The sequence below is a fragment of the Scardinius erythrophthalmus genome, assembly GCF_964197995.2.
Source record: "Scardinius erythrophthalmus genome assembly, chromosome: 8".
In the NCBI taxonomy this organism is placed as follows: Eukaryota; Metazoa; Chordata; class Actinopteri; order Cypriniformes; family Leuciscidae; genus Scardinius; species Scardinius erythrophthalmus.
This window is the reverse complement of record NC_138228.1, coordinates 46,222,482-46,244,310: the sequence shown is the minus strand read 5'-3', so window position 1 is coordinate 46,244,310 and position 21,829 is coordinate 46,222,482. Positions and strand designations below refer to the sequence as shown.

The 21,829-nt window shown below is 39.1% G+C and overlaps 1 protein-coding gene across 2 annotated transcripts in view; it reads right to left on the bottom strand.

Annotated features, from left to right (window-relative positions):
* ppp1r37 (protein phosphatase 1, regulatory subunit 37) overlaps nucleotides 1-5,472 on the bottom strand; it is a 72,100-nt gene extending 66,628 nt beyond the window's left edge. Inside the window, exon 1 of one of the 2 annotated variants that reach the window (XM_081372584.1) lies at nucleotides 3,978-5,472. In XM_081372584.1, coding sequence (XP_081228710.1) covers nucleotides 3,978-4,593 — 616 coding nt within the window. In that variant the 5' untranslated portion in view covers nucleotides 4,594-5,472. The remainder of the gene's footprint in view (nucleotides 1-3,977) is intronic. The other variant, XM_081372585.1, reaches the window with a different exon arrangement.
* Nucleotides 5,473-21,829: the final 16,357 nt, after the last annotated feature.

Below are 21,829 nucleotides of genomic sequence, written 5' to 3'. Positions count from 1 at the left end.
AACATCCAAATCCAGGAACTATAGGTGAATAACATGAGAAAATCATCATCCAGATAAATTATGGATATGAAACATATGGTAACACTTTATTTTAGAGTGTCCTTGTTATATGTTACATGTGCTTACCATAGTAATACGAGCATAAATTATGTATAATTACAAGCAATTAACCCTAAACCAAACCCTAATCCTACCCTAACCCTATAGTAAGTTCATGTTGTTAATCATTATTACTCAGACTTAAATATATTTTACACTGTAACAATGACACCTTAAAATAAAGTGTAACCAAACATATTGTCACATTAATTCCTACTAAATGAACAAAATGAAATCTTGTGACAATGGCACAAAAAAAAATTACAATGAGCTGGAAATTATAAAACTACAACATAACCATCCATAAATTCATAAACATACAGAAGTGTTGCATCTGATGCACAAAAAATTACTGACCCGTATAGTTTAACATTCTCACGGATACTTCCAAAACTATCAATTATTTCTGCATTTTGACAAATGCTCATCAGTGTTAGGAAGGCATTATCTGTTATAAATCAGCATAAATGCAACAATACATATTTAAGTTTGCACAACTAATCAACTGTTTGGGGTCAGTAAAATATAGATATTATTATTACAAAATATTTCCATTTCAGATGGTTTCTACAAAAAAAGTGCATTTTACTGTATTTTTTTAGATCAAGTAACTGCAGGCTTAGAAAGAACAATATACATATAATATATGTAAAAAACAATCTTAATATACATATACATGTATATTAATAGATACATACATATACATGTATATTAATAGATACATACATATATATATATATATATATATATATATATATATATATATACATATATATATATATACACATATATATATACATACATATATATATATATATACTGTATAAAAAAAAAAAAAATCTTACAAACCCCCAACTTTTGACCGGTAAAGATTTTGTTATAACTGATTCTTTTTATCTTATTATAAACATCCCTAAAAAACTTCCCTAAAATTTGTTAAAGTCATCCTGTGGTCAATAATTATATCCATAATTAAAACTCATCTTTGATCACCAAAATGACATATTTTAACGTTTTATTTGTTTTGTTTTTCTTGAAAAAAATGTCTTCATGCCTTTGAATAGCTTGAATGTAACAGTCTTGCCTCATTTAGTATACGCGGATCTATGAATATGCAAATGAGTTTGAGGTTCACTGCAGTTTTAAGGAGAAAATACTCAGCAATGGTGTCGACTTTGAATTTACACATGGTTTGTCTTAAAGCATATTAAAAACACCACATAGACACATAAACAACATTATAAGCTTTAAGGATTTTAAGTCATCATTGTAACTATAAATAACAGAGAACAAACAGCTTGGTTTCAACTGAAGTCAATGATAGGAGACACACAAACACTATAGTGACCAGAAACTCCGGGTCAGAGGAAAGGGAGTAGGAAACCAAACTACAAAAGTGGGAAGTTCAACTCAGAATATAAGGAAACTATAGAATGTACAGTACAGTCACGTGACCTAAACTACTTCCTCATGCCTAAATAACAAAGAGAACAATGTGTGACTGTGAAATAAGACCTGCCAACACCTGTGATATAAAAGCGAGCCTAAGATCAGCTTTAATGCGATCAGGGTTCACTCACATGGGTAATTAAACAAACTATAGTAACTCCTTTGCAATGTACTCCTAGTTGCTCTAGCCTAAGTCCAATATTTGCAAGGACAGCGACCAAGTACACTGTGCTCCGCTCAAAGTCATAATAATGGCGGAGCAGGATCGGGATTGCGGGAAATCTCCACGGACAACATTACTTGGAAATTACCCAGCAACCTTTGAGCTAGCTGATCAGATACCTACACATTACAGGCTATTACCACAAATATCCTGGGATAACGGCACCTAGATCCTTTCAAATGCACATAAAACTGTCTTTTTCCAGAATAGGTTTAAGTAATGAATACGAAGATACCAAATTACACAATGCTTTTGCTTTAAATTAGTAAACACCACTAATGATCTTTCAAACGAACGTACATGTAACACTTAAAGTTGTTAAACTTGGTTAATACATTGCGTATCATGGACTAACAGCAAACAATTTTTACAGAATTTATAAAGGGTCACACATGAATAGGCTACTATTGTTCATTGTTAATTCAAGTTGGTTCATAATACATTAATGTTCATTTAAACGACCTGAAATGTGACCCTGGATGACAAAACCAGTCTTGAGTCGCACGGGTATATCTGTGGCAATAGCCAACAATACATTGTATATTATCCATTTTTCTTTTTTGCCAAAAATCATTAGGATATTAAGTGAAGATCATGTTCCATGAAGATATTTAGTAAATTTCCTACCGTAAATATATAAAACATGTATTTTTGTGAGTGAATGCAGCACAATCGCCAACATAAATGCACAATTTTAAAGGCGATTTTCTCAATGTTTTGATTTTTTTGCACCCTCAGATTCCAGATTTACAAATAGTCGTATCTCAGCCAAATATTGTCCTATCCTAACAAATATATCAATGGAAAGCTTATTTATTCAGCTTTCAGATGATGTATAAATCTCAATTTAAAGGCCCATGTGACCTTGGTTTTGTGGTCCAGGGTCACAAATGTGTCAGAATAAGAAATTAGCATTAACCAAGATTAATACTATAAAAGTGTTGTTCGTGATGTTAGCATATATTATTGTTTTTGTACATTTTTGCAACCTAAAGGTTACGCAGCCGAGCCTATAATCATATTTGAACGCAAACCAATTACATACATGTTCACAATTATATGTCTATAATCAATAAATGATACCAGTTAGTTAAAGCTCAAGTCAAGTGTCTTTGACAGACTTCTAACGATGACTAAATTGAGTTATAGATTAAAAGAACTAGGCTAAACCAAGTACAATATCAAATGTTGATATGTTGAGACTTCCTTTATACCGTGACACGACTAAGTAAACAAACAGCGGCTGTCAGACTAAACATTGCATGTATTGTGTCTCGACGGCTTTGTTGTTTTAAGCGTTGAGTTTCCACACACACACACAACACCTTGACCAGTGTGATAGGCGAAGGAGATTCCCCACAGGGTAAACAGAGACACACCTCAAAGCCTTTGGCCTAGAAAGCAAAGAACGAGGCTGTTAGCTATATGTTGCTGGCTCAAAAACATCAGACACGTCGCAGCCGATCAAACCGAACGATGCGAGGCACCCTGGGTCATTGAGTTGTCTACGAGATGCCGAGACCTCAGAATGAGCTGTACACAACACCGTCTGGAAGAGTTGGAGAGGTTTCCCCACACGCAGGATCGCAAAAGCTTTCTGCAGTTGTTATGGAGCCGTTGAATGACCCCGGAGGACTTGCGGATCAAATGTCACATGGAGTCTTTCAGGAAAAAGCCACCATTCTCGGAGCATGACAGGTAACAGAAGCCATGTTCAAAGCCTTGGCTTCAACTCTTCAACTTCAATTACGCAAACCAGTGCAAGCCACAAGAGACGAACTCTTAATATTTAAGGGTTCAAAATAACCAAATAGCCCACTGTGTGTATCCGAGTATCCGACTGGAATCAGTTCTCAAAGATCTACACTGTGTATCGCAGGTGTTTTGGTCTGATGTGTGTACGCCCTTTCATTTTCTGAAAATCTGTGTAGGTTTCTATGACTGTGATGTTGCATTGGAAGGCCTCCAACACTTTGCAATGCTTTCTAGCACACAATAAGGACTACTACGTCTAATAAAGCAGAAATGTTGGCAGGCGCAGCTTTATTAGGAGTGTGGAAACGGGCGACTTGCAGCGGCTGGTGAAGACAGGCTGAAACGGATTAGATTTGAACAGACCATATATAGCTCGAAATGGATTTTTTTGCCAATACGTTCAGATTCCAATCGGATACGCAGATATTGACAGTCTGAAAGATCCACTCACCGTGTCTCCAAGGGTCCTTCGGCTCAACGGCACCAGAGACGATGTCCTCGTCTGATGGAAAGGTCACTCTCTTTGACCCGTGCTTAATCCCAACTCCCTCGTCCGGTGTTGTAGCCGAGACGGGCACGTCGTCGTCCCTGCGTTCCTGCGAATGCAGTTCGATGACTGATATTTGTGAGTTAACACTAGAGGCACTTTCCTCGCGTTGAGTCTGGGCCGCTGGTTCGAGCTCTAAAACCCCATTTTCATCGAGACTTAAATCGACTCCGATGTCCATCTCGCCATCATCTGCTTCATCACCACCACCATCTCCGACAGAGCAGTTGATCTCTGGCGGTTCACTTAAACTCTGTTGCAGGTCACCGACAGAACCATTAAAGGGGTCGGCGGATACCGCAATGGATCCATTGTTTTTACTATGCGGCGCTTTGAGCTCTGTGGGACCATCATCCTTTAAATGGAGGTCTTTTAACCTGGCCAGGACGGCAGCGTCCCGTTCCCCTTGGTCTCCATCCAGCGTGTCCCGGGGAAGGATCTCTGGTGATATAGTGTTGTCAGGCACATTGCACAAATCTATAGCATTGCACAAATCTACAGCTTGCTCCTCGCAATTCATCTTCTCATTTCCAGGGAGCTGGAGCACGCCACTGCCCGTCGAACACTAAAAACAAGTTACAAGTTCCCTCAAACACCTCCAATGCAGTTCAATTCCAGGGAGAAACCGTTCAAGATCTCCTTAGTGAGTGCATCACTAACTAAAAGTTCACATCATAGAAGCGCCTGTTTTTTGTATGCCCTTAAATGCACTCATACATTGCTGTAGTCTTGATTTTTAAGGGTTGCATCAGGAAAAGCAGTATCTATGTGCTCTAATCAAAGTTGTAAACACCTACAACATCTTTCACAGTCGAATTGAATCAGTTCTAGCCGCATTAAAAGTCTCACATGCACTTCATGTTGACATTCTCAGCAATCATTGTATTTTTAATGCCCCTGTCCACCATTACGAATAGGAATACCGATGAAGAATAAGTTAAGATGCATTTAAAGCAAGTATAAACAAGCCGTGGGATGATGAAGATTATGCTGATGAAGACCAGGCTTTCTCGACTGGCCTGCTGTCCCACACCAAGACGAATAAAGTACTAAAACGGACTCTTTAGGCCAATCATCTAAATGATTAACGCTCCAGTGGTGTTTTTAAGCTGTCAAGACGAGGAATCCTGCACTGTCACTTTCCGTGTCGCAGTGAACAGGAATAAACACAGGCGTCACAGTCCGGAGCGCGCGCTCATCCCCAAAAACCGCCACGAACCGACTCGTTTCCTCCGTTTAAACACTCTGTTCGGGCCGGCTTGTATGAACGATGCTTTTCACATCGCTTAAACGCACAGACAAGCGGAAAAAAGGAAAAATATTGGCCCCGTTGAAGCTCCAGTCCGGACCGACTGTGTATGTGTGTCTGTTGACTGTTCGGAGGTACGTCATCATCACCCCGGTTGGAAACGCCAGGGAAGGTTTCAGCAGGCGCACTTTCGGCGCTTCTACTTGAGCTTTGTTTTATTTATCAAGGAAATGCCAGTAAAATTACAGAGTTGCTCATGTGTTGTGTTTCTTGGGCAGATTTTCATTCGCAGCAATTGCGTTAGTAATTTATCTAGATTAGCATTTATAATAAATCACTATAAAAATATCTCAACGAATCAGTTGACGTTTGATCCCTTCCAAACAGCTGTCACGTTGGATGGTTTATGACGCGTGTTACAGAGAAAAATGTATAATATCTAAACATATATATATGTTAAATATATATGTTTTAAATATATATATAAAGTTTCGTTTTCCTATGTACATGGTATTTACGAAAATACACTGAATAACTATGCAATATATATATATATATATATATATATATTGCATAGTTGTTATTCAGTGTATTTTATATATATTGCATAGTTATTCAGTGTATTTTCGTAAATACCATGTACATAGGAAAACGAAACTTTTCAAACCAAGTATTTCACATATGTATATACATAATATATTAGTCTTTTAGAAAAAGCACAGAAATAGAATGATTTTCTATGGCAATATTATTGGTGTTATATATATTGTCCTTTACTGTCTGGAAAACATATTTTATATGATATTATATTATATTATGTTTATATTAAATATATTTAATGTATATCTACACTGATTTTCGTCCAATCACACGCTTGTACAGTGAGTTTGCCCCGCCCCTAACTCTGCAATCATCGCGAGCACAAGCACGGCTGCATCAGAATGAGTGTAACTCCTCTTGTGAGAAGGCTACCTGACGTTTAGGTAAATGTTGATAACCTTTGCATGTTTACCACATGGTATTTTCTGCAAAAATGTTGTTTCTTAGGTGACATTATTAAGTTTATGTTGAAAATGTATACAAGTCTCACACAACACGTGTAACTCACCTGAACTGTGATGTTATTCTCTGTGTTTGTGTTATTGCTCTGCTATACTGTATATGATGTTTAAGCACTTGGCCCTGCTATACAGTGGTGATGGTATTACCATAGGCCTACTGAACAACTGGCAGCACACAACACATTTTCATAAACCTTGATATTTATAAGAATAGCATGGTATTGCTACATGTCCAAACATCATGATTTTTTACTATGGTACACGTCCAAGGTCTGCTAATCCTCCTCATATCATTTTAGTTTTCAGGGGGAGTTTATGAAATAATTTTATGAATACTTGATCACGTCAGGTGATGAAAATACTTGTTTTATTTATTTATTTATTTTTGACTGTACAAAGTTTTTAAATCTTTACAATACATGGAAGGTACACCTGAGTTTGTGTTCACTGTAATATGTTCATCCATCTCACCACTAGAGGTCATCGACACCTCAATTCTCATTTGAATCCTGATCGAATTCAAAATAACAATACTGATGCTAAATAAACAGAATAATAATAAAAATAATATAAAGAAAGTAGAAATAAGTTAGTGCTAAGTGAGCTAATAGCTAAATGTATGTTTGTATAAATGTGTAAGTACCGGTCAAAAGTTTGGAAACTAATATTTGTAATTTATTTGAAAGAAGTTTCTTATGCTCATCAAGCCTGCATTTATTTGCTCATAACAAATACAGGAAAAAATATATATATATATATTGTGAAATATTATATAAAAAATAAATAATCGTTTTCTATTTTAATATAGCCTATACTTTAAAGTGTAATTTATTCCTGTGATCAAAGCTGAATTTTCAGCATCATTACTCCAGTCTTCAGTGTCACATGATCCTTCAGAAATCATTATAATATGAGGATTTGCTGCTCAATAAACATTCATGATTATTATCAATGTTGAAAATAGTTTTGCTGCTTCATATTTTGTTTTTAAACCTGTGATACTTTTTCCGGGATTTGATGAATAAAAATGTATTTTCTAACAATATAAACATTTACTGTCATGTTTAAAGAGCCTTTTTCAGTGAATCATAGGTATGATTATGATTTAGTGAGGAAGGCTGATTGTCGAAACGTTTGATTGATCTATATGTGCTTTGTTGGGTAATAAAAAAAATGCAATAATTAATTAAGAAGACACAAGCGAGTGCGGATCTTTTGTTTTGCACTGATCTACGTAAACACACACACACACATACACAAAACGGTTGAGTGCAGTGAATATTAGATAAACATTAAGCAATAAGCATCACAACTGTTTCCAACATTGATAATAAATCTGCATATTAGAATGATTTCTGAAGGATCACGTGACACTGAAGACTGGAGTAATGATTAAATGAGGCGAGTACACGCAAGTACACACACACTGTGTTTATATACACACAGTAGGCTATATAGTGTATATATACACTATATATATATTTATATACTGTACTATTTTATGCATATACACATACACAAGCACAGGCGCATATGTTAATTTAATTAGCCTACATTTAATCCAACCGCACAGATCATAGTAGGCCTGCTAGTTTGTTGTACAACTGTATAATGATAGCGAGTGTAATTATTGAAAGGCTGTTGCTTGGCTGTATAGTCAGACGAGTCACTTATAGCTTTCCAGGCCCTTGGTGGCTTGCTCCCAATCCCAGGGCCCAATCCCAGTCGAAATATCAACAAGCCTCCATTACAATCCTGAAGCTACTAACCCAACCACTCAGTTCTTCATAAAACGGCTCTAATTATGCAGGCCTGTCTAATGTGTGATCTGACCCTTCATCTGCGCAGAGGACAGAAACGATTACCAGAACACTTCTGCAATGCCGTGTGGTTTAACACGGCGAGAGCGAGACGAGAAACAGAGACCTCCCACAGGTGGCGGAAAGTAAATATTTTAACATCAAATTGGAGGCACTCGCTTAAGCTTGTTTTGCGAAGCGATTTTTCTTGGTTGAATTATTAATGGCTACTTGCGGCCGCTGCCAAATGCCCGGTTTGAGGAAAACCAAATGCATCCTCTGCACTTTCTCTTTAACCAACCGTGAAAAAAAACGGAGAGCAAACGTGGGGGAAAAAAAGATGTGGCATCACGGCTCTTCGGTTCGTCGCCGGCGGGCTCTCGTCAGGTGCGGACGAGTTTCTGACACCGCAGGAAACCTCAGATCTGTCTGAACTTCCTGTGAAGTTGCACTTTTTTAAGCCTCCCTCAGAATTTGATTTATTTTGCACACTGCGCAAACGGATCCAACAATGATCCTTGTCATAGGGGAGGCTGCCGTCTCCGTCAGGTTATTACTCACATGTGCTCTTCTCCAGAGATCCATTCAGCTGACATCAGTTTCAGGATTTCTGAGATTTATCTGCCTGGGTCATAAGAAAGCCATAGGTCTTTGGACTTAAAGAGTCAAAGTTCACAAAATGTGTTCAGATATCAAAAGGCGCTGATATATGTGGGGAGTATCGGGAGCATTTGAAGTGTGTTTATCCCATCCATCTTCTTGCGAAGTGAAAACAGGAGACGGCTCGATCGTGATGTTTGCGTTGGCCTTTCCTCGGGGTCCGTGGTGTGTCTCGCAGTGATTCTGCTCTTCTTTCCACCTGTTTCTGCACCACCATCTATGAGGTGTGTGAGACAGGTGCAGTCTCTCCTGCCGGGAGCCTGATCTCCCCCAGCCGGCTGTAAATCCACAAATGTGGCGAGTTGGAGGATTTCACTGCTACTCAGTCTCAGGTCGTCCCCCCCCCCGCCCCATGTGCTTTGCTTTATGGAGATGTCAGGCAGAAGCTGGGGGAGAAGCCTTTGGGTCCCAGGGAAAGAATTCATCTTCTAAATACACCATATATAAGAGTTAATCGCTAATGCCTTTCACACACGTATAGGGAGTGAGAATGAGGCTTCGGTCAGTGAAGTGCTGAGAAACAACGACTTTCCTTGTTACATTTACATTGTAAAGCGTCCTTGAGCACTTTATAATACAACTTATTATTATTAAAGTTACAAAAAATACATTAAGCATCAAGTTTACACACAGCGCCTCTGCACTTATTCTTTCTCTCAACATGGAGACACATGGGGCAACAAAGTAGCATTACTTGTTTGAAAAGTAACTCATCTTGTTGTAAATTTAAAAGTAATCGTTACTAGTTACTTCATAAGTAATCTGATACGTAACTCGTGGTACTTCTAATGCGTAACACAGCAGTGTTCGTGGGACGCTTCTTGTTTCTAAAATATTTGCTATAAAATACATTTCATACAAACAATCAGTTCAGCTTCTCAACTTGAATGCAAAATATACACTACCATTCAAAAGTTTATGGTCAGTACTGTACATTTTGAATACTTTTATTCAGCAAGGATGCATTAAACTGATCAAAAGTGACACTTTTAACAACATATTTTCTTTTTTAAATAAATGCAGTTCTTCTAAACTTTATATTCTTCAAAGAAGTTAATTCTTGAATAACTGCTATACGGCTGCCTTCATCCAGTCGTACTACATGTACTTTATTAAAAGTGTTTGAATGCTTCAGATTTAAAGTCCCTCTGTCAATCATTTGATCCCTTAAAACTCATCTTTGTTCACCAAAATTATTTTAAAAGTTTTTTTCCTTGAAAAAAAGTTCTTCATGACTTCAAATATCTTGAATGTAACTCGACACCCTTGTCTCACTTAGTATGCGCGGTTCTATGAATATGCAAATGAGCCCCGCCTCCACTCACTCACTCAGCTCAGAGATCCACTGGTTGACGATCACACGTTGATCTGATTGGTTACAAGGTAGTTTGTGACGTCAGAAACACCAGTGATTTCAAAGCATGTTTTTGAGAGTGTCTTTGGTTCACTGCAGTTTTAAGGAGGAAATACTCAGCAATGCTGTCGACTTATGAATTTACACATGGTTTGTCTTAACCTGTTAACCGTTGCCAGAGCGCGGGCGCACTGAAGCGGTTTTTTTTATAAATAGTTCAAAGTTACTATCAGATTTAATGTTATACCTTGACAAACTATACATCATTACAAAGATATAAGACTCAAGTTTCAGAATTTGACCACTATTGTATTCTGAGAAACTTATAGCGACAGTTATTTCTTAATTTGTGTCAGGAGTTATGAAATGAAAAAATGAGTCGATACCTTTGATATGAATTATGCGCGTCAGCCGCTTTCATTCATAAAAAAACTCCCGTGCCGTCGTCATGACAGCGATACACAAAACAACGTCCTTCCGGGCTTTTAGCTAAAAAATGTGCAGATTTGGAGAAATATTGATATATTCTCATAGGTTTACATCAGATTTCTATAGACAGGAATAATATTTATTGAATTTATACCCAAATGCGTCGATGTAATCATTATGAGCGTTTGTATACTCTGTTAATGCGTTTTCAATTCATACCAATAGCATGAGGGCGCCCTCGCCGCCCTGTGCACAGTATTAGAACATGAAGAAGTGCCATAATCATGTGACAATCCAGGAAGCCTCGAACACACACACAGCTAACAACAGATCGCGCTGTAACATGGAGAAACAGTCGTTTTGAAGACAATAAACATGTTTGCTATGATATTTGAGTTACCTGTGTTTTTCAATCCATGCCAGGTATTTCCATAATAATAGATTATATTTATAATGTAATGCTAATCTATATAGACTATCATTGTGCAGAACAGTATACAATAGTATATTTTCTGTCTGATTTTTTTATCTGAAGCCAAATTAGATCACAGAAAATTATTTAAAATACTCGATTTGCTTTATAAAGTAAGTTTATAAGCACAAACATGGTTTTAATCTCATAAATTGTCGTGTATTGATGGTGTGCTAAGCTAACATGCTAGCTAGCCCTAGGTGCACCTGCCACCTAGAAGTTATATTTTTATTATTTTTTGAACGCTTACTGAAATGTTTCTTTATTCAAGAAATGCATTTAAAACAGTTTAGAATGTAAGGGTGAACTTTGAGAAAATAAATTAGTGACTGAAACCATATGAATAGCATGTGAATAGCCAGTCGTTAGTAACTAATGCAGACAAAAGAAATGCATATTTAGAGCCATAACCTGGCTGGAGAGGTGTGAATGTGTGCAGGGGGAGACTGAGACTGAATGGGGCTCGTTTGCACCACAAAACAATAAAGACAATATACTGCATAGATGGTAAGAAGATGACACTAAATATCAGTAGCATTTTAGCATCAAATCAAAATAAAGTCACATGACATGGTCTTGAAAAACATTTCACTAAATACAGAGTTTTGGACTTATTATCTTAAGATTTTAAACATAAAATGTTTAGACATGTGGCATTAGCTGTAGTGCATTTCTAGACTGCTCCAGGGCCAACTTCAATTTTATTTTCATGAGGATGTTTCATAAAAAATAATTTCTAATAACTTTACAAAACTTTGAAGCTATTTATAACAATTTTTGTCATTATGACAATAATTAATTCTACATTACAATAAACTGCCAGGTGTCAGCTTTCAAATGAGATCATACTTGTGCTTTTAGTACAAAGGGTTCATGAACTGTATCTGTTTCAGTTTGGGTATGTCATTTCTTGGGATTTTTCAAAAGTGGGGTTGCAGCTTAACAGGTTAAAGCACATTAAAAACACCACATAGACATTAAAAACTGGATTCTCACCACTGGGAGACTAATATGTTGGCATGTTTCTGTGCTGCACAATTGCAATGGTGTTTAGGAGGTTTCTCGATGGTTTCTCACTGAAAATGTATTCCCAAGTTGCTCGGATCCTATAGTTCAATGTAAATGTGCTGGATTTTTTTCTCCGGTATTAAATCAGGCTGCCCTAGAAAAGTAATCTTGAAAAAGTGTAAACAAGCTGCATGATTTGAAGATGCCTATCATCCAGTTTCCCAGACTACATTATTAGTTATTTCACAGATAAGACCTCAGTTTGGAATTTGCGAGATTACACTGAAACGTCTGCTGACGGTCCAGTAAATGGCAAGAAACACTAAGCGACTAGACTGAACACTTTATATGCGCATTATGTCCCCGTTTTCACTAATTCCCAATTTTTTGTCATTTACACACCCATTTTGACATTTTGAAACCCATTTTCAAAAGTTTATGTTTTCAGGCCCCCAATAGCCTACGCCTACGCTGTTGACGTGTAAATAAACATAAGTTTTCAGTTTTTAGTTAAAGACCCTTAAAGTCTCAGCGGGAACATCAGATTCATTGCAGCATAACCCGACCGAATGCTCATCCTTATTGGCAATTGTCATGAAATCACCCTTGAAATCACGTCCATGTTTATTTCTGTTATATGCAGTTGAGTACAGGACTGCACTGAAGGAGAGAGAGAGAGCAATATAAAGGTTAAGTTTCTGGTTTTCCAATCCCAAAGGACACTCTTTATAAACAGGCAAACATTTTGGGCTTGTGTGTAATGAATGCATATACACGTGTATTTATACAGATGGTACATATTTAGAGAACCTCACATGAACACGCACACGGGCTAAATGCAAAGTGTCAGTCTATAAATAAATTCTCAGGCTAAATTTCTGGGATTTGTTTTAGCATAAGGAGAAATATTCATAAACGCCTTCATAAGGGGTCAATCATGGGACACTCGTTGATGTGGTTATTTTTAAGGGAGAGTTATTTCTTTTTTAAAGAAATTAATACTTTTATTCAGCAAGACAATAAAGACATTTTTAATGAAACCAAGAATATAAATATCAAACAGCACAAAATTGATTTCAAAATTGATCTTCAACTTCAAAATTCATATGCTTTTTGAGGAAAATTCAGCTAAAATAGAAAATGGTTTCACACTTTTACAATATTTACTGTTTTTACTGTATTTGGGGGGTTTTAACCCTCAAAATGTTTGAATTTTTTTCAAAAATAATAATTAAGATATATACACCTAATGTGTATTCATGGTGTAATGAAAGTATATTTGATGACTTTTGACTCGGTTACACCACTTGCCATTTTCCAAACAGAATGTGGTTAAAAATGCTAAAACCGTTTTGCAATGCCATATGAAATACCATTACATTTCAAGAACTAAAGCAGGTTTTTAAAAGACTTCTCCTCCTCATCAACTCAAGACACTCTTATATGTCACTGACCCATATATAAACATGCAAGGCAATTTGTAAAGTAATACCCACACTGCAGTGTTTATACGTCAGTGTAAATTCAGAGTTCAGTCAACACAGACATTAATCAAATCGATCTTTTGACACGCACGCACGGAAACACAAACACCAGGCCTACATGCTTCCCGTCATTTATCCCATCAGTTCTGTCGTTTATTAATGAGCTAAAGGACTCAGATGGCAGACAGGGGTTAAAACGCGATCCGCTCTCACCCTTCCCTCGGTTTACCTCTCTATCCCTCTTTCTCTTCCTCCTCATTTCCCTCAAGCGTTTCTTGGTCCTCAGGACAGAACGGGGGTGAAGGAAGAAGGGATAGGCCATCGCCGGCTGATAACTTCCACATGTCTGTAAGGTTTTTAAATTAAAAAAGCACCTCTTCTCCTTAAACCCCGACAAAAGCAACAGAGGAGATATAAAAGCCGTGGACCTATTTGATCTGCGACCGAACACCTGCGAGTGGGGACCGTTGACAAGTCAGCGCAATTTCTCTTCCTTTTCCATGTCATCAGAGAACAGGCGTCCTGATTTCCCTCCTCTTCCTTTCATACGGCCATCTGTGCGTCCATTCATTGAACTCTACCTGTGCTGTTTGACCCTCTTTCCTCTCCAAAATGAGATTAAACGCTCTTCATCTCTTCCTACGCCCCAACTCCCGACCCAAAGGACAGTCATGTATGAAAGTACGTGAATGCAAACTGTAGAAATTTAGCAGAAAGTTCTAGGCTGATTTGGCTGTTGCTACTGGAATGGTGGGTCCATTAAAACTCATTCAGTCATCAAGTACTTTTCCCAGTTTATTTGTGGTGACATATAGGAGTAGACATTTCACAGATGGCAGTGATGGTAATTGTTGGTTTCTAAAACCCATAAACAAAACCATTAATTAATACAAACACAATTGCAAATCTTAAATCATACATCTGAAATCAGCTTTAACAATCAAATGAGTATAACATTAAAGAACTACTAAACAACTAAAACTCAATATATCAAACACATAATCCTTTAAACTAAACAATCAAAAAGGAAACTTACATGGTCAACAACGCAACAATTCCACACAAGCCATGTCTGAACAACAGCTTTTTGGTTCAAACAAGAGGAGACTGAAACATAATTAGTAAGGGGCCACAGGTGCTCTTTATCAAGACTCAGTCAGCCAATCAGATCACAGCAGGATTTTCTACAGCCGCCCCCAAATATGTTAACATATTTGTATTTACAGAAAGTTCATGTGATTGAATTATCAGAATCAGTCAATTCAGGAAGAACAATCAGACGGCTGACTGGACGAATTAAATATTTCCCTTTGCTGAAAATCTCAGCAACTCTCACTCTTCCATCAGAACTTGGCAAAATCTTACTGACAGTTCCTATAGGTCAGTGTCCCCGAGGAAGCTGAGGTTCCACAATCATGACGATGGCAGAAGGAGCAATAGGATTACCATCAAGTTCCCACTTTTGACGAGTCTGAAGACTTGGAAGATAATCTCGAACAAAACTGACCCAGAAACGATCCGCAAGAACTTGGCTGTGTCTCCACTTTCTACGGGTAAGTAGTTCTGAATCTGCATACACCACTTGAGGAAGAGATGCATCTCGCCGCCCCATCAGTAGGATATTTGGTGTGATTGGATCAGGGTCTGAAAGATTTGAAGATACATAGCCGAGAGGTTTCGAGTTTAACAACTCCTCAATTTCAACGAGCACTGTATACAAAACTTCCTCTGAGACTACTTGTATTCCCAAAACTACTCGTAATGCCGTCTTAACAGACCGTATCTCTCTCTCCCAAGTACCTCCAAAATGGGGAGAATATGGCGGATTGAATGAGAATTTAATTTGCTGTTGGGCAAGTATCTCTTGGAAAGAGGGACTAAGCTGCGAAAATGCCTCCCGGAGTTCTCTTTCTCCTCCCTTGAAATTAGTTCCTTGATCAGATAATATTTCATAGGGCCTACCTCTACGGGCTGCAAATCTTCGAAGGGCCAAGAGGAAACTGTCAGTATCCATACCAGAGAGGAGTTCTAAATGAAGACACCGTGTCGTCTGGCATTTGAATATAATGCCCCACCTCTTCTCATGTCGGCGACCTACTTTGACGGTTAAAGGCCCAAAACAATCCATACCTGTCGACCAAAAGGGGGGCTTATACAGGCGAAGTCTGGAAACTGGTAGATCAGCCATTCAAGGAACTGAAGGCACACCTTTCCACTTCCTACATTCGAGACATGATCTCTGGATCTTCTTTATCAACTGTCGCCCTCTCAGAACCCAGTATTTCCGACGAAGCTGAGCAAACACTCTTTGTGGTCCTGGATGGCACAGAGTGGAGTCATAATCAGCAACCAAAAGTTTGGTAACATGATTCTCAGGATCTAAAACAATTGGATTAATAGCTTCAAGATCCAAATCCTCGCTCTGACGAAGTCTTCCACCCACTCTTATCAGCTCTGTAACGGGATCATACTCTGGTGCCAAACCAACTAAACGGCTGTGTGAGGGAGCTCCATGACCATCTTTAAGCAGTTTATATTCCTCAGGAAAATCTTCCATCTGGGCTTGACGCAAAATACATAATTCTGCTTGTGTTTGAGAAGGTTTAGTCTCAGCTCTTAAGTCCAAAGAGAGGTGCTCAACAGTTGCTGCAATCAACTCGGACCAGGTATTGAATTGAGATGCATCATACTTTAGAGAGTTTACTGATGCTTGATTAAGTCCACAAAACAAAGGTTTTCTCAGCTCTGTCCCAACCTCCTCTGTTCTTAAGGCTGGAGATTTTGGCCATTGCTGATGGGGCAAATATAGAAAGGGAGGTCCTTGAAACCAGGAACTGGTTGCGGACAATTGATCAAGTCTCTTGCCCCGAGTGATGTCATCTGCTGGATTACTTACAGTGTCAACATATCTCCACTGATCCGGACTAGTATACTCAAGAATCTCTGTAATACGGTTTGCCACGAAGATCTTGTACCGGTAGGATTCGGATTGAATCCAGGTCAACACAGTTGTGGAATCAGACCAAAGTGTCACCTTTTCAACATCCAAGGTGAGTTCCCTTTGCAACAGATTTGCCAGCTGAGCCCCGGTCAGAGCAGCACACAGTTCCAAACGAGGAATAGAAATGGTCTTCTTCGGTGCTACCCTTGAACGAGCCATAACCAGAGATATAGAAATCTCACCATTTCCGTTTACCAGACGCAAATAGGCAACTGAACCATAGGCCTTTTCGGATGCGTCGCAGAATATGTGAAGCTCTCTGATGACTGGATCTTCCCAGTTCGTTCTTGGACCATACCATCGAGGTACTTGGAGCTTGACCAAATCTGGCAACTCTCCTTCCCATGCCTTCCAAGCTGCCTTGATCCCCTCCGGGATATCTGGATTATCCCATCCTCTGTTAGGTTTCATCCATAATTGTTGCAGAAGAACTTTAGCACGTGTCGTGAATGGAATAATAAAACCCAGAGGGTCATACTGACGAGCAAGTACCCGATATACAACTCGCAAAGTTAGGACAGTATACTCCACTAGACGGTGCTTGTAGCTCAAAGTATCCTGTAAGCAATGCCAACTTAGTCCAAGAGTTCCCTCACATGGATCTGTGCAGTCATGACTTAACCACAGGTCAGTAGCTACTGAACGAGCTTCGGCTGGTAAGTGGTCAGTCACAGAGACATGGTTACTGGCCCACTGTCGAATCTCAAAACCTCCTTCAGCCAAGGAAGAACGCAATTTCATAAGCATCTCCTTGGCCTCTTTAGTAGTTTGAAAACTTTGTAGGCAATTGTCCACATAAAAGGAATGCAAGACAGAAGACTGCACATCTTGAAATTCAACAGGAAGGTTTTGAACACATTTCTGGAGAGCATATATGGCACAACAAGGGCTACATGTAGCACCAAAAGGCAAGACCTGCCATTCATAGACATCAACTGGATCATTTCTTCTCATATTTCGCCACAAGAAGCGTAGCAAAGGAGAATCAGAAGCCAGGAGGCAAACTTGATGGAACATTGATCTAATGTCTCCACTTATCGCAACTTGATGTTCTCTAAACCGAAGTAAAACTCCTATCAAGGTAGGGCCTAGAACCGGTCCAGGTAACAAATAGTCATTCAAACTCTCTCCGTGATACTGATAGGAACAATTAAATACCACACGATGCTTGCCATTATGTTCCACAAGATGGTGGGGAATATACCAAGATTCGTCACTGAGATCAATCTCATTTAACTTCAGTTTCTTAACACATCCAGCTTCAATGAGTTTCTGAATTTCTTTCTCATAAATAGCTGCTTGTTCAGGATCCTTAGCTAGCTGTCTCTCCATTCGACGCAAAGCCGGCATTACTGCCTCTTGAGGTGCTTTAAGGACTGGTGCATTCTCAACTCGAAGTAAAGGAGTCGCATATCTTTTGATTCCGTTCATTTCTTCAAGCTTCGTTTTCTCGTCTAGACACTCAAGAGCTTTCTTATCTTGTTTAGACCGCAAAGCATGCTTTGGAGTCTGAGAGAAAGGAACTACGTCAACTTGCCATAACTTCTCCACATCTTTATGCAACTGATCCATGGAGAGAGATGCCTGGAAGAAACACTGAGCCGTGGAATTAGTCTTCTCACCCAAGAAAGTAGGTCCATGTAATGCCCATCCCAGTCGAGTATGCAAAGCAGCTGGACTTCCAGGAGGACCAAAACGTACTCGCTCTTTGGAGCAAAGAAGGTGAGGATGATCAGCTCCCACTAGTAACAAAGGTTTAACTCTCTGAAACTCCTCCAGAGGGAGGCCTCTTAGATGTTGGTAGCGTCTCTGTAGGACTTGCACAGGATAAGTCTGTTCAGGTAAGTCAATCATTTGAGCAGTAAAGGCACCTTGTATCTGGTATTTACTTTGCTTGTGAGAAGCTGGAGATATAGTGAAGGAAACCGTTGCACCTTCAATTTTCTCTGTGTCTTGCTGAATGGTTCGAAGAACCAATGATTCTGCCGCCCCATGAAGACCTAAACTCTCTGCTGCAGAAGACATGAGCATAGTTCTCTCAGAACCGTCATCTAGGATGGCATACGTCTCCAGAGTCTTTCCTTTGTGGCTCAGAACTACCTTCACAATTTTCAGAAGAACAGAGTTCGGACCACTTGATCGGCTCAAATAAAATATCCTAGAATCTGGTTTGCGAACATTTACTTCATGCAGTACTCCTAAGTGACGATCTTGACACAATGGACATTTTCCTCTTAAGTCACACTTAGATGATCTATGGGCCCAACCACATCTCCAACAACGATTATTGTCAACAATCCACTTTCGTTTGGCTGCCGTATCGAAGCTCTGAAATTCAGGACAATGACTGAGATGATGATCATTACTGCCACAGCTTGCACATGACGGTTTAAGGCCCCCCTTCTTGCCGTGTCGCAGAGTTTCGTGGTTTGCAGTTTCAGAGTTCTTTCTTTGAGTAGGATTAACTTCTTGACTTATGCCATGAAGAAATGTAGCTGTGTGATATTGGGACTTGGTAGGCCTTGCTTCTCTTACCTGATACTTTTTCATACTTTTAGATTGTTCAAACACTTGGGCAGCTAGATTCTGACAATCTGATTCCTCTTCCAACCAAACTGAAAAATTCACCAAGTTGTAGGACTGGTCTGGTCGGGTGGTTTTGGCATATCTTGCAAAACTAGCAACCTGATGTGCTGGAAGTTTACTGAGTAACTGATGGACATGTGATGCACAAGATAATTCCTTTGCTCCTTCTTCATAATCCCAGGATTGAAGCATTCCCACAAGAGCTTGTACCCGTACAGCAAAGTCACCGAATCCAACAGAATCTCCTGAACGTACAGCAGGTAAGTTCTTAATTGTAGCAATCTCTCGCAGCACCAACTGGTGGGGTTGCCCATATCTTTTCTGAAGAGCTTTTAAGGCAGTAGTATAAGGCTGGGAATGATGGGCATAGGCCAAGGCCAGAAGACGAGCTGCCTCCAACTTCAAATGATCAAGAAGAATATGATACTTGTATTGCTCAGTTTCCTCTGAGGGTAACAAATTCTTTAAAGCCATATTCAGCATGGCAAACTCTTGGGGGTCATCACTCTTCAAATATGGAAATGAAAGTCTTTCAATACGGGCTGACCTAGAAGGATGTAGAGCTGGCATACTTGTGTGAGACACATTCACTGGTGAATGAATAGACATATGCTGGTTAGGTACCATCATTCGCATTCCAATTGGGGAAAGTGCAGTTATTGGATTTACATCTCTTTGCTGCCCCTGAGGTGCTGATGCAGTGGTTATAACTCTGGGTATCAAAGGATTCTGATAGTGCATAATGGAAGGATTATCTTGCTGCGGTACAGTTCTAGTTGTCTGCTGTTCTAAAGAAGTTTGATGTGAATGACCAAGAGAAGCATAAGTCAATCCAGCTGATAAATCTCTAGGAGGCAATGTTGCAACCCTTGAAGGAACTGGCGGAACATTCTGGATATGAGCTGGATATAATACTGGATAAGGAAAATCAGGTAGATATGGAGGCCTCAACAATCCTCCATTTGGAGGGAAGGCTGGCCAACTTGGAGGCATCCACGGAAGACCAGGCATACAAAATGCATTTCCCTGCATTTGATCAGGCGGCCATATGCTTTGATCCCTTCCTACTTGATCACTAGGATAAAAACTGGGATTCATTTGATGATGACTGACTGAAGATGAAAGACCATTATGTTGTTGCTGAGTTAAGCCTTCACCCATTACATTGGGATGCATTAAAGGTTGTGACCTGAGGTTATCTGGGAGTGGAACTGAAAGCCTAATAGGCGGACATGGATCAGAAAGCTGCTGGTGTTGTCTCTCTGATGGCCCTCTAGTGATGGCTGCTGTAGAAGTAGGCATTGAAGAGGTAGGTGGCACATACTGAGATGAGGGCAAAGTATTTTGTCTCTGAAGTTTTGGTGGTGTAGAAAGCACATTATCCTGCTTGGTTTGATGTCGTCGCATACATTCACTCAACTCATCCACAATAGAATCTCTGGCATTCATCTCATCTTGCTGGTTTGCTTGTATGGGGATATGAACAGGGGATTCTTGAATAGAACTGCATTCAGAACCAGTAGAAAATGAAGAACTTCTTTTCCTTTGCATATCCTTCATCATGTGTCCCACATCCAACAACATTCCTTTCATTTGTTTAATCTCCTCAGACAAAGACTTCACCTCATTTTGAGTTGCAGTAATGGAAGCTCCTTGTGATGCAACCAAATGGCTCAAATCTTCTGGCTGGTGTGACAACTGTCCAACTGGATGCATTGAAGGATTTAACTGAGTCATCATATAATCTTTGTGCCATCTTGGAGGTTTTACAATCCTTGATGAACGTTTAGGTTTCACACAGTCATCCTCAGTCTCCATTCCAGTTGCCTCTCCGGCTCGAAGGACCATGTAGAAATTTAGCAGAAAGTTCTAGGCTGATTTGGCTGTTGCTACTGGAATGGTGGGTCCATTAAAACTCATTCAGTCATCAAGTACTTTTCCCAGTTTATTTGTGGTGACATATAGGAGTAGACATTTCACAGATGGCAGTGATGGTAATTGTTGGTTTCTAAAACCCATAAACAAAACCATTAATTAATACAAACACAATTGCAAATCTTAAATCATACATCTGAAATCAGCTTTAACAATCAAATGAGTATAACATTAAAGAACTACTAAACAACTAAAACTCAATATATCAAACACATAATCCTTTAAACTAAACAATCAAAAAGGAAACTTACATGGTCAACAACGCAACAATTCCACACAAGCCATGTCTGAACAACAGCTTTTTGGTTCAAACAAGAGGAGACTGAAACATAATTAGTAAGGGGCCACAGGTGCTCTTTATCAAGACTCAGTCAGCCAATCAGATCACAGCAGGATTTTCTACACAAACGCTTCACACGCAAGCTTTTGTGTGTTATTAGCTACGTTTACATGTTTAATTGGATTTATGGACTGAAAACCCTTAAATCGACCCGACTGAGCTTGATCCGAATGTACTTGAATTGAACTATTTTCTCAATCAGATTCAAAAGTACCTTGCGCACATGTTTGTATGAACATGCGTATGTTTACATCTCATTTCTTACAAAATGATCAGTGGATGAGACTGAGGTTCGTCCCAATCAGAATTTTTGTTAATATGAGCTTCCTAGTCCAAAAATTGGACATAAATGGATTCTCAATTTTGATTTACGACTGG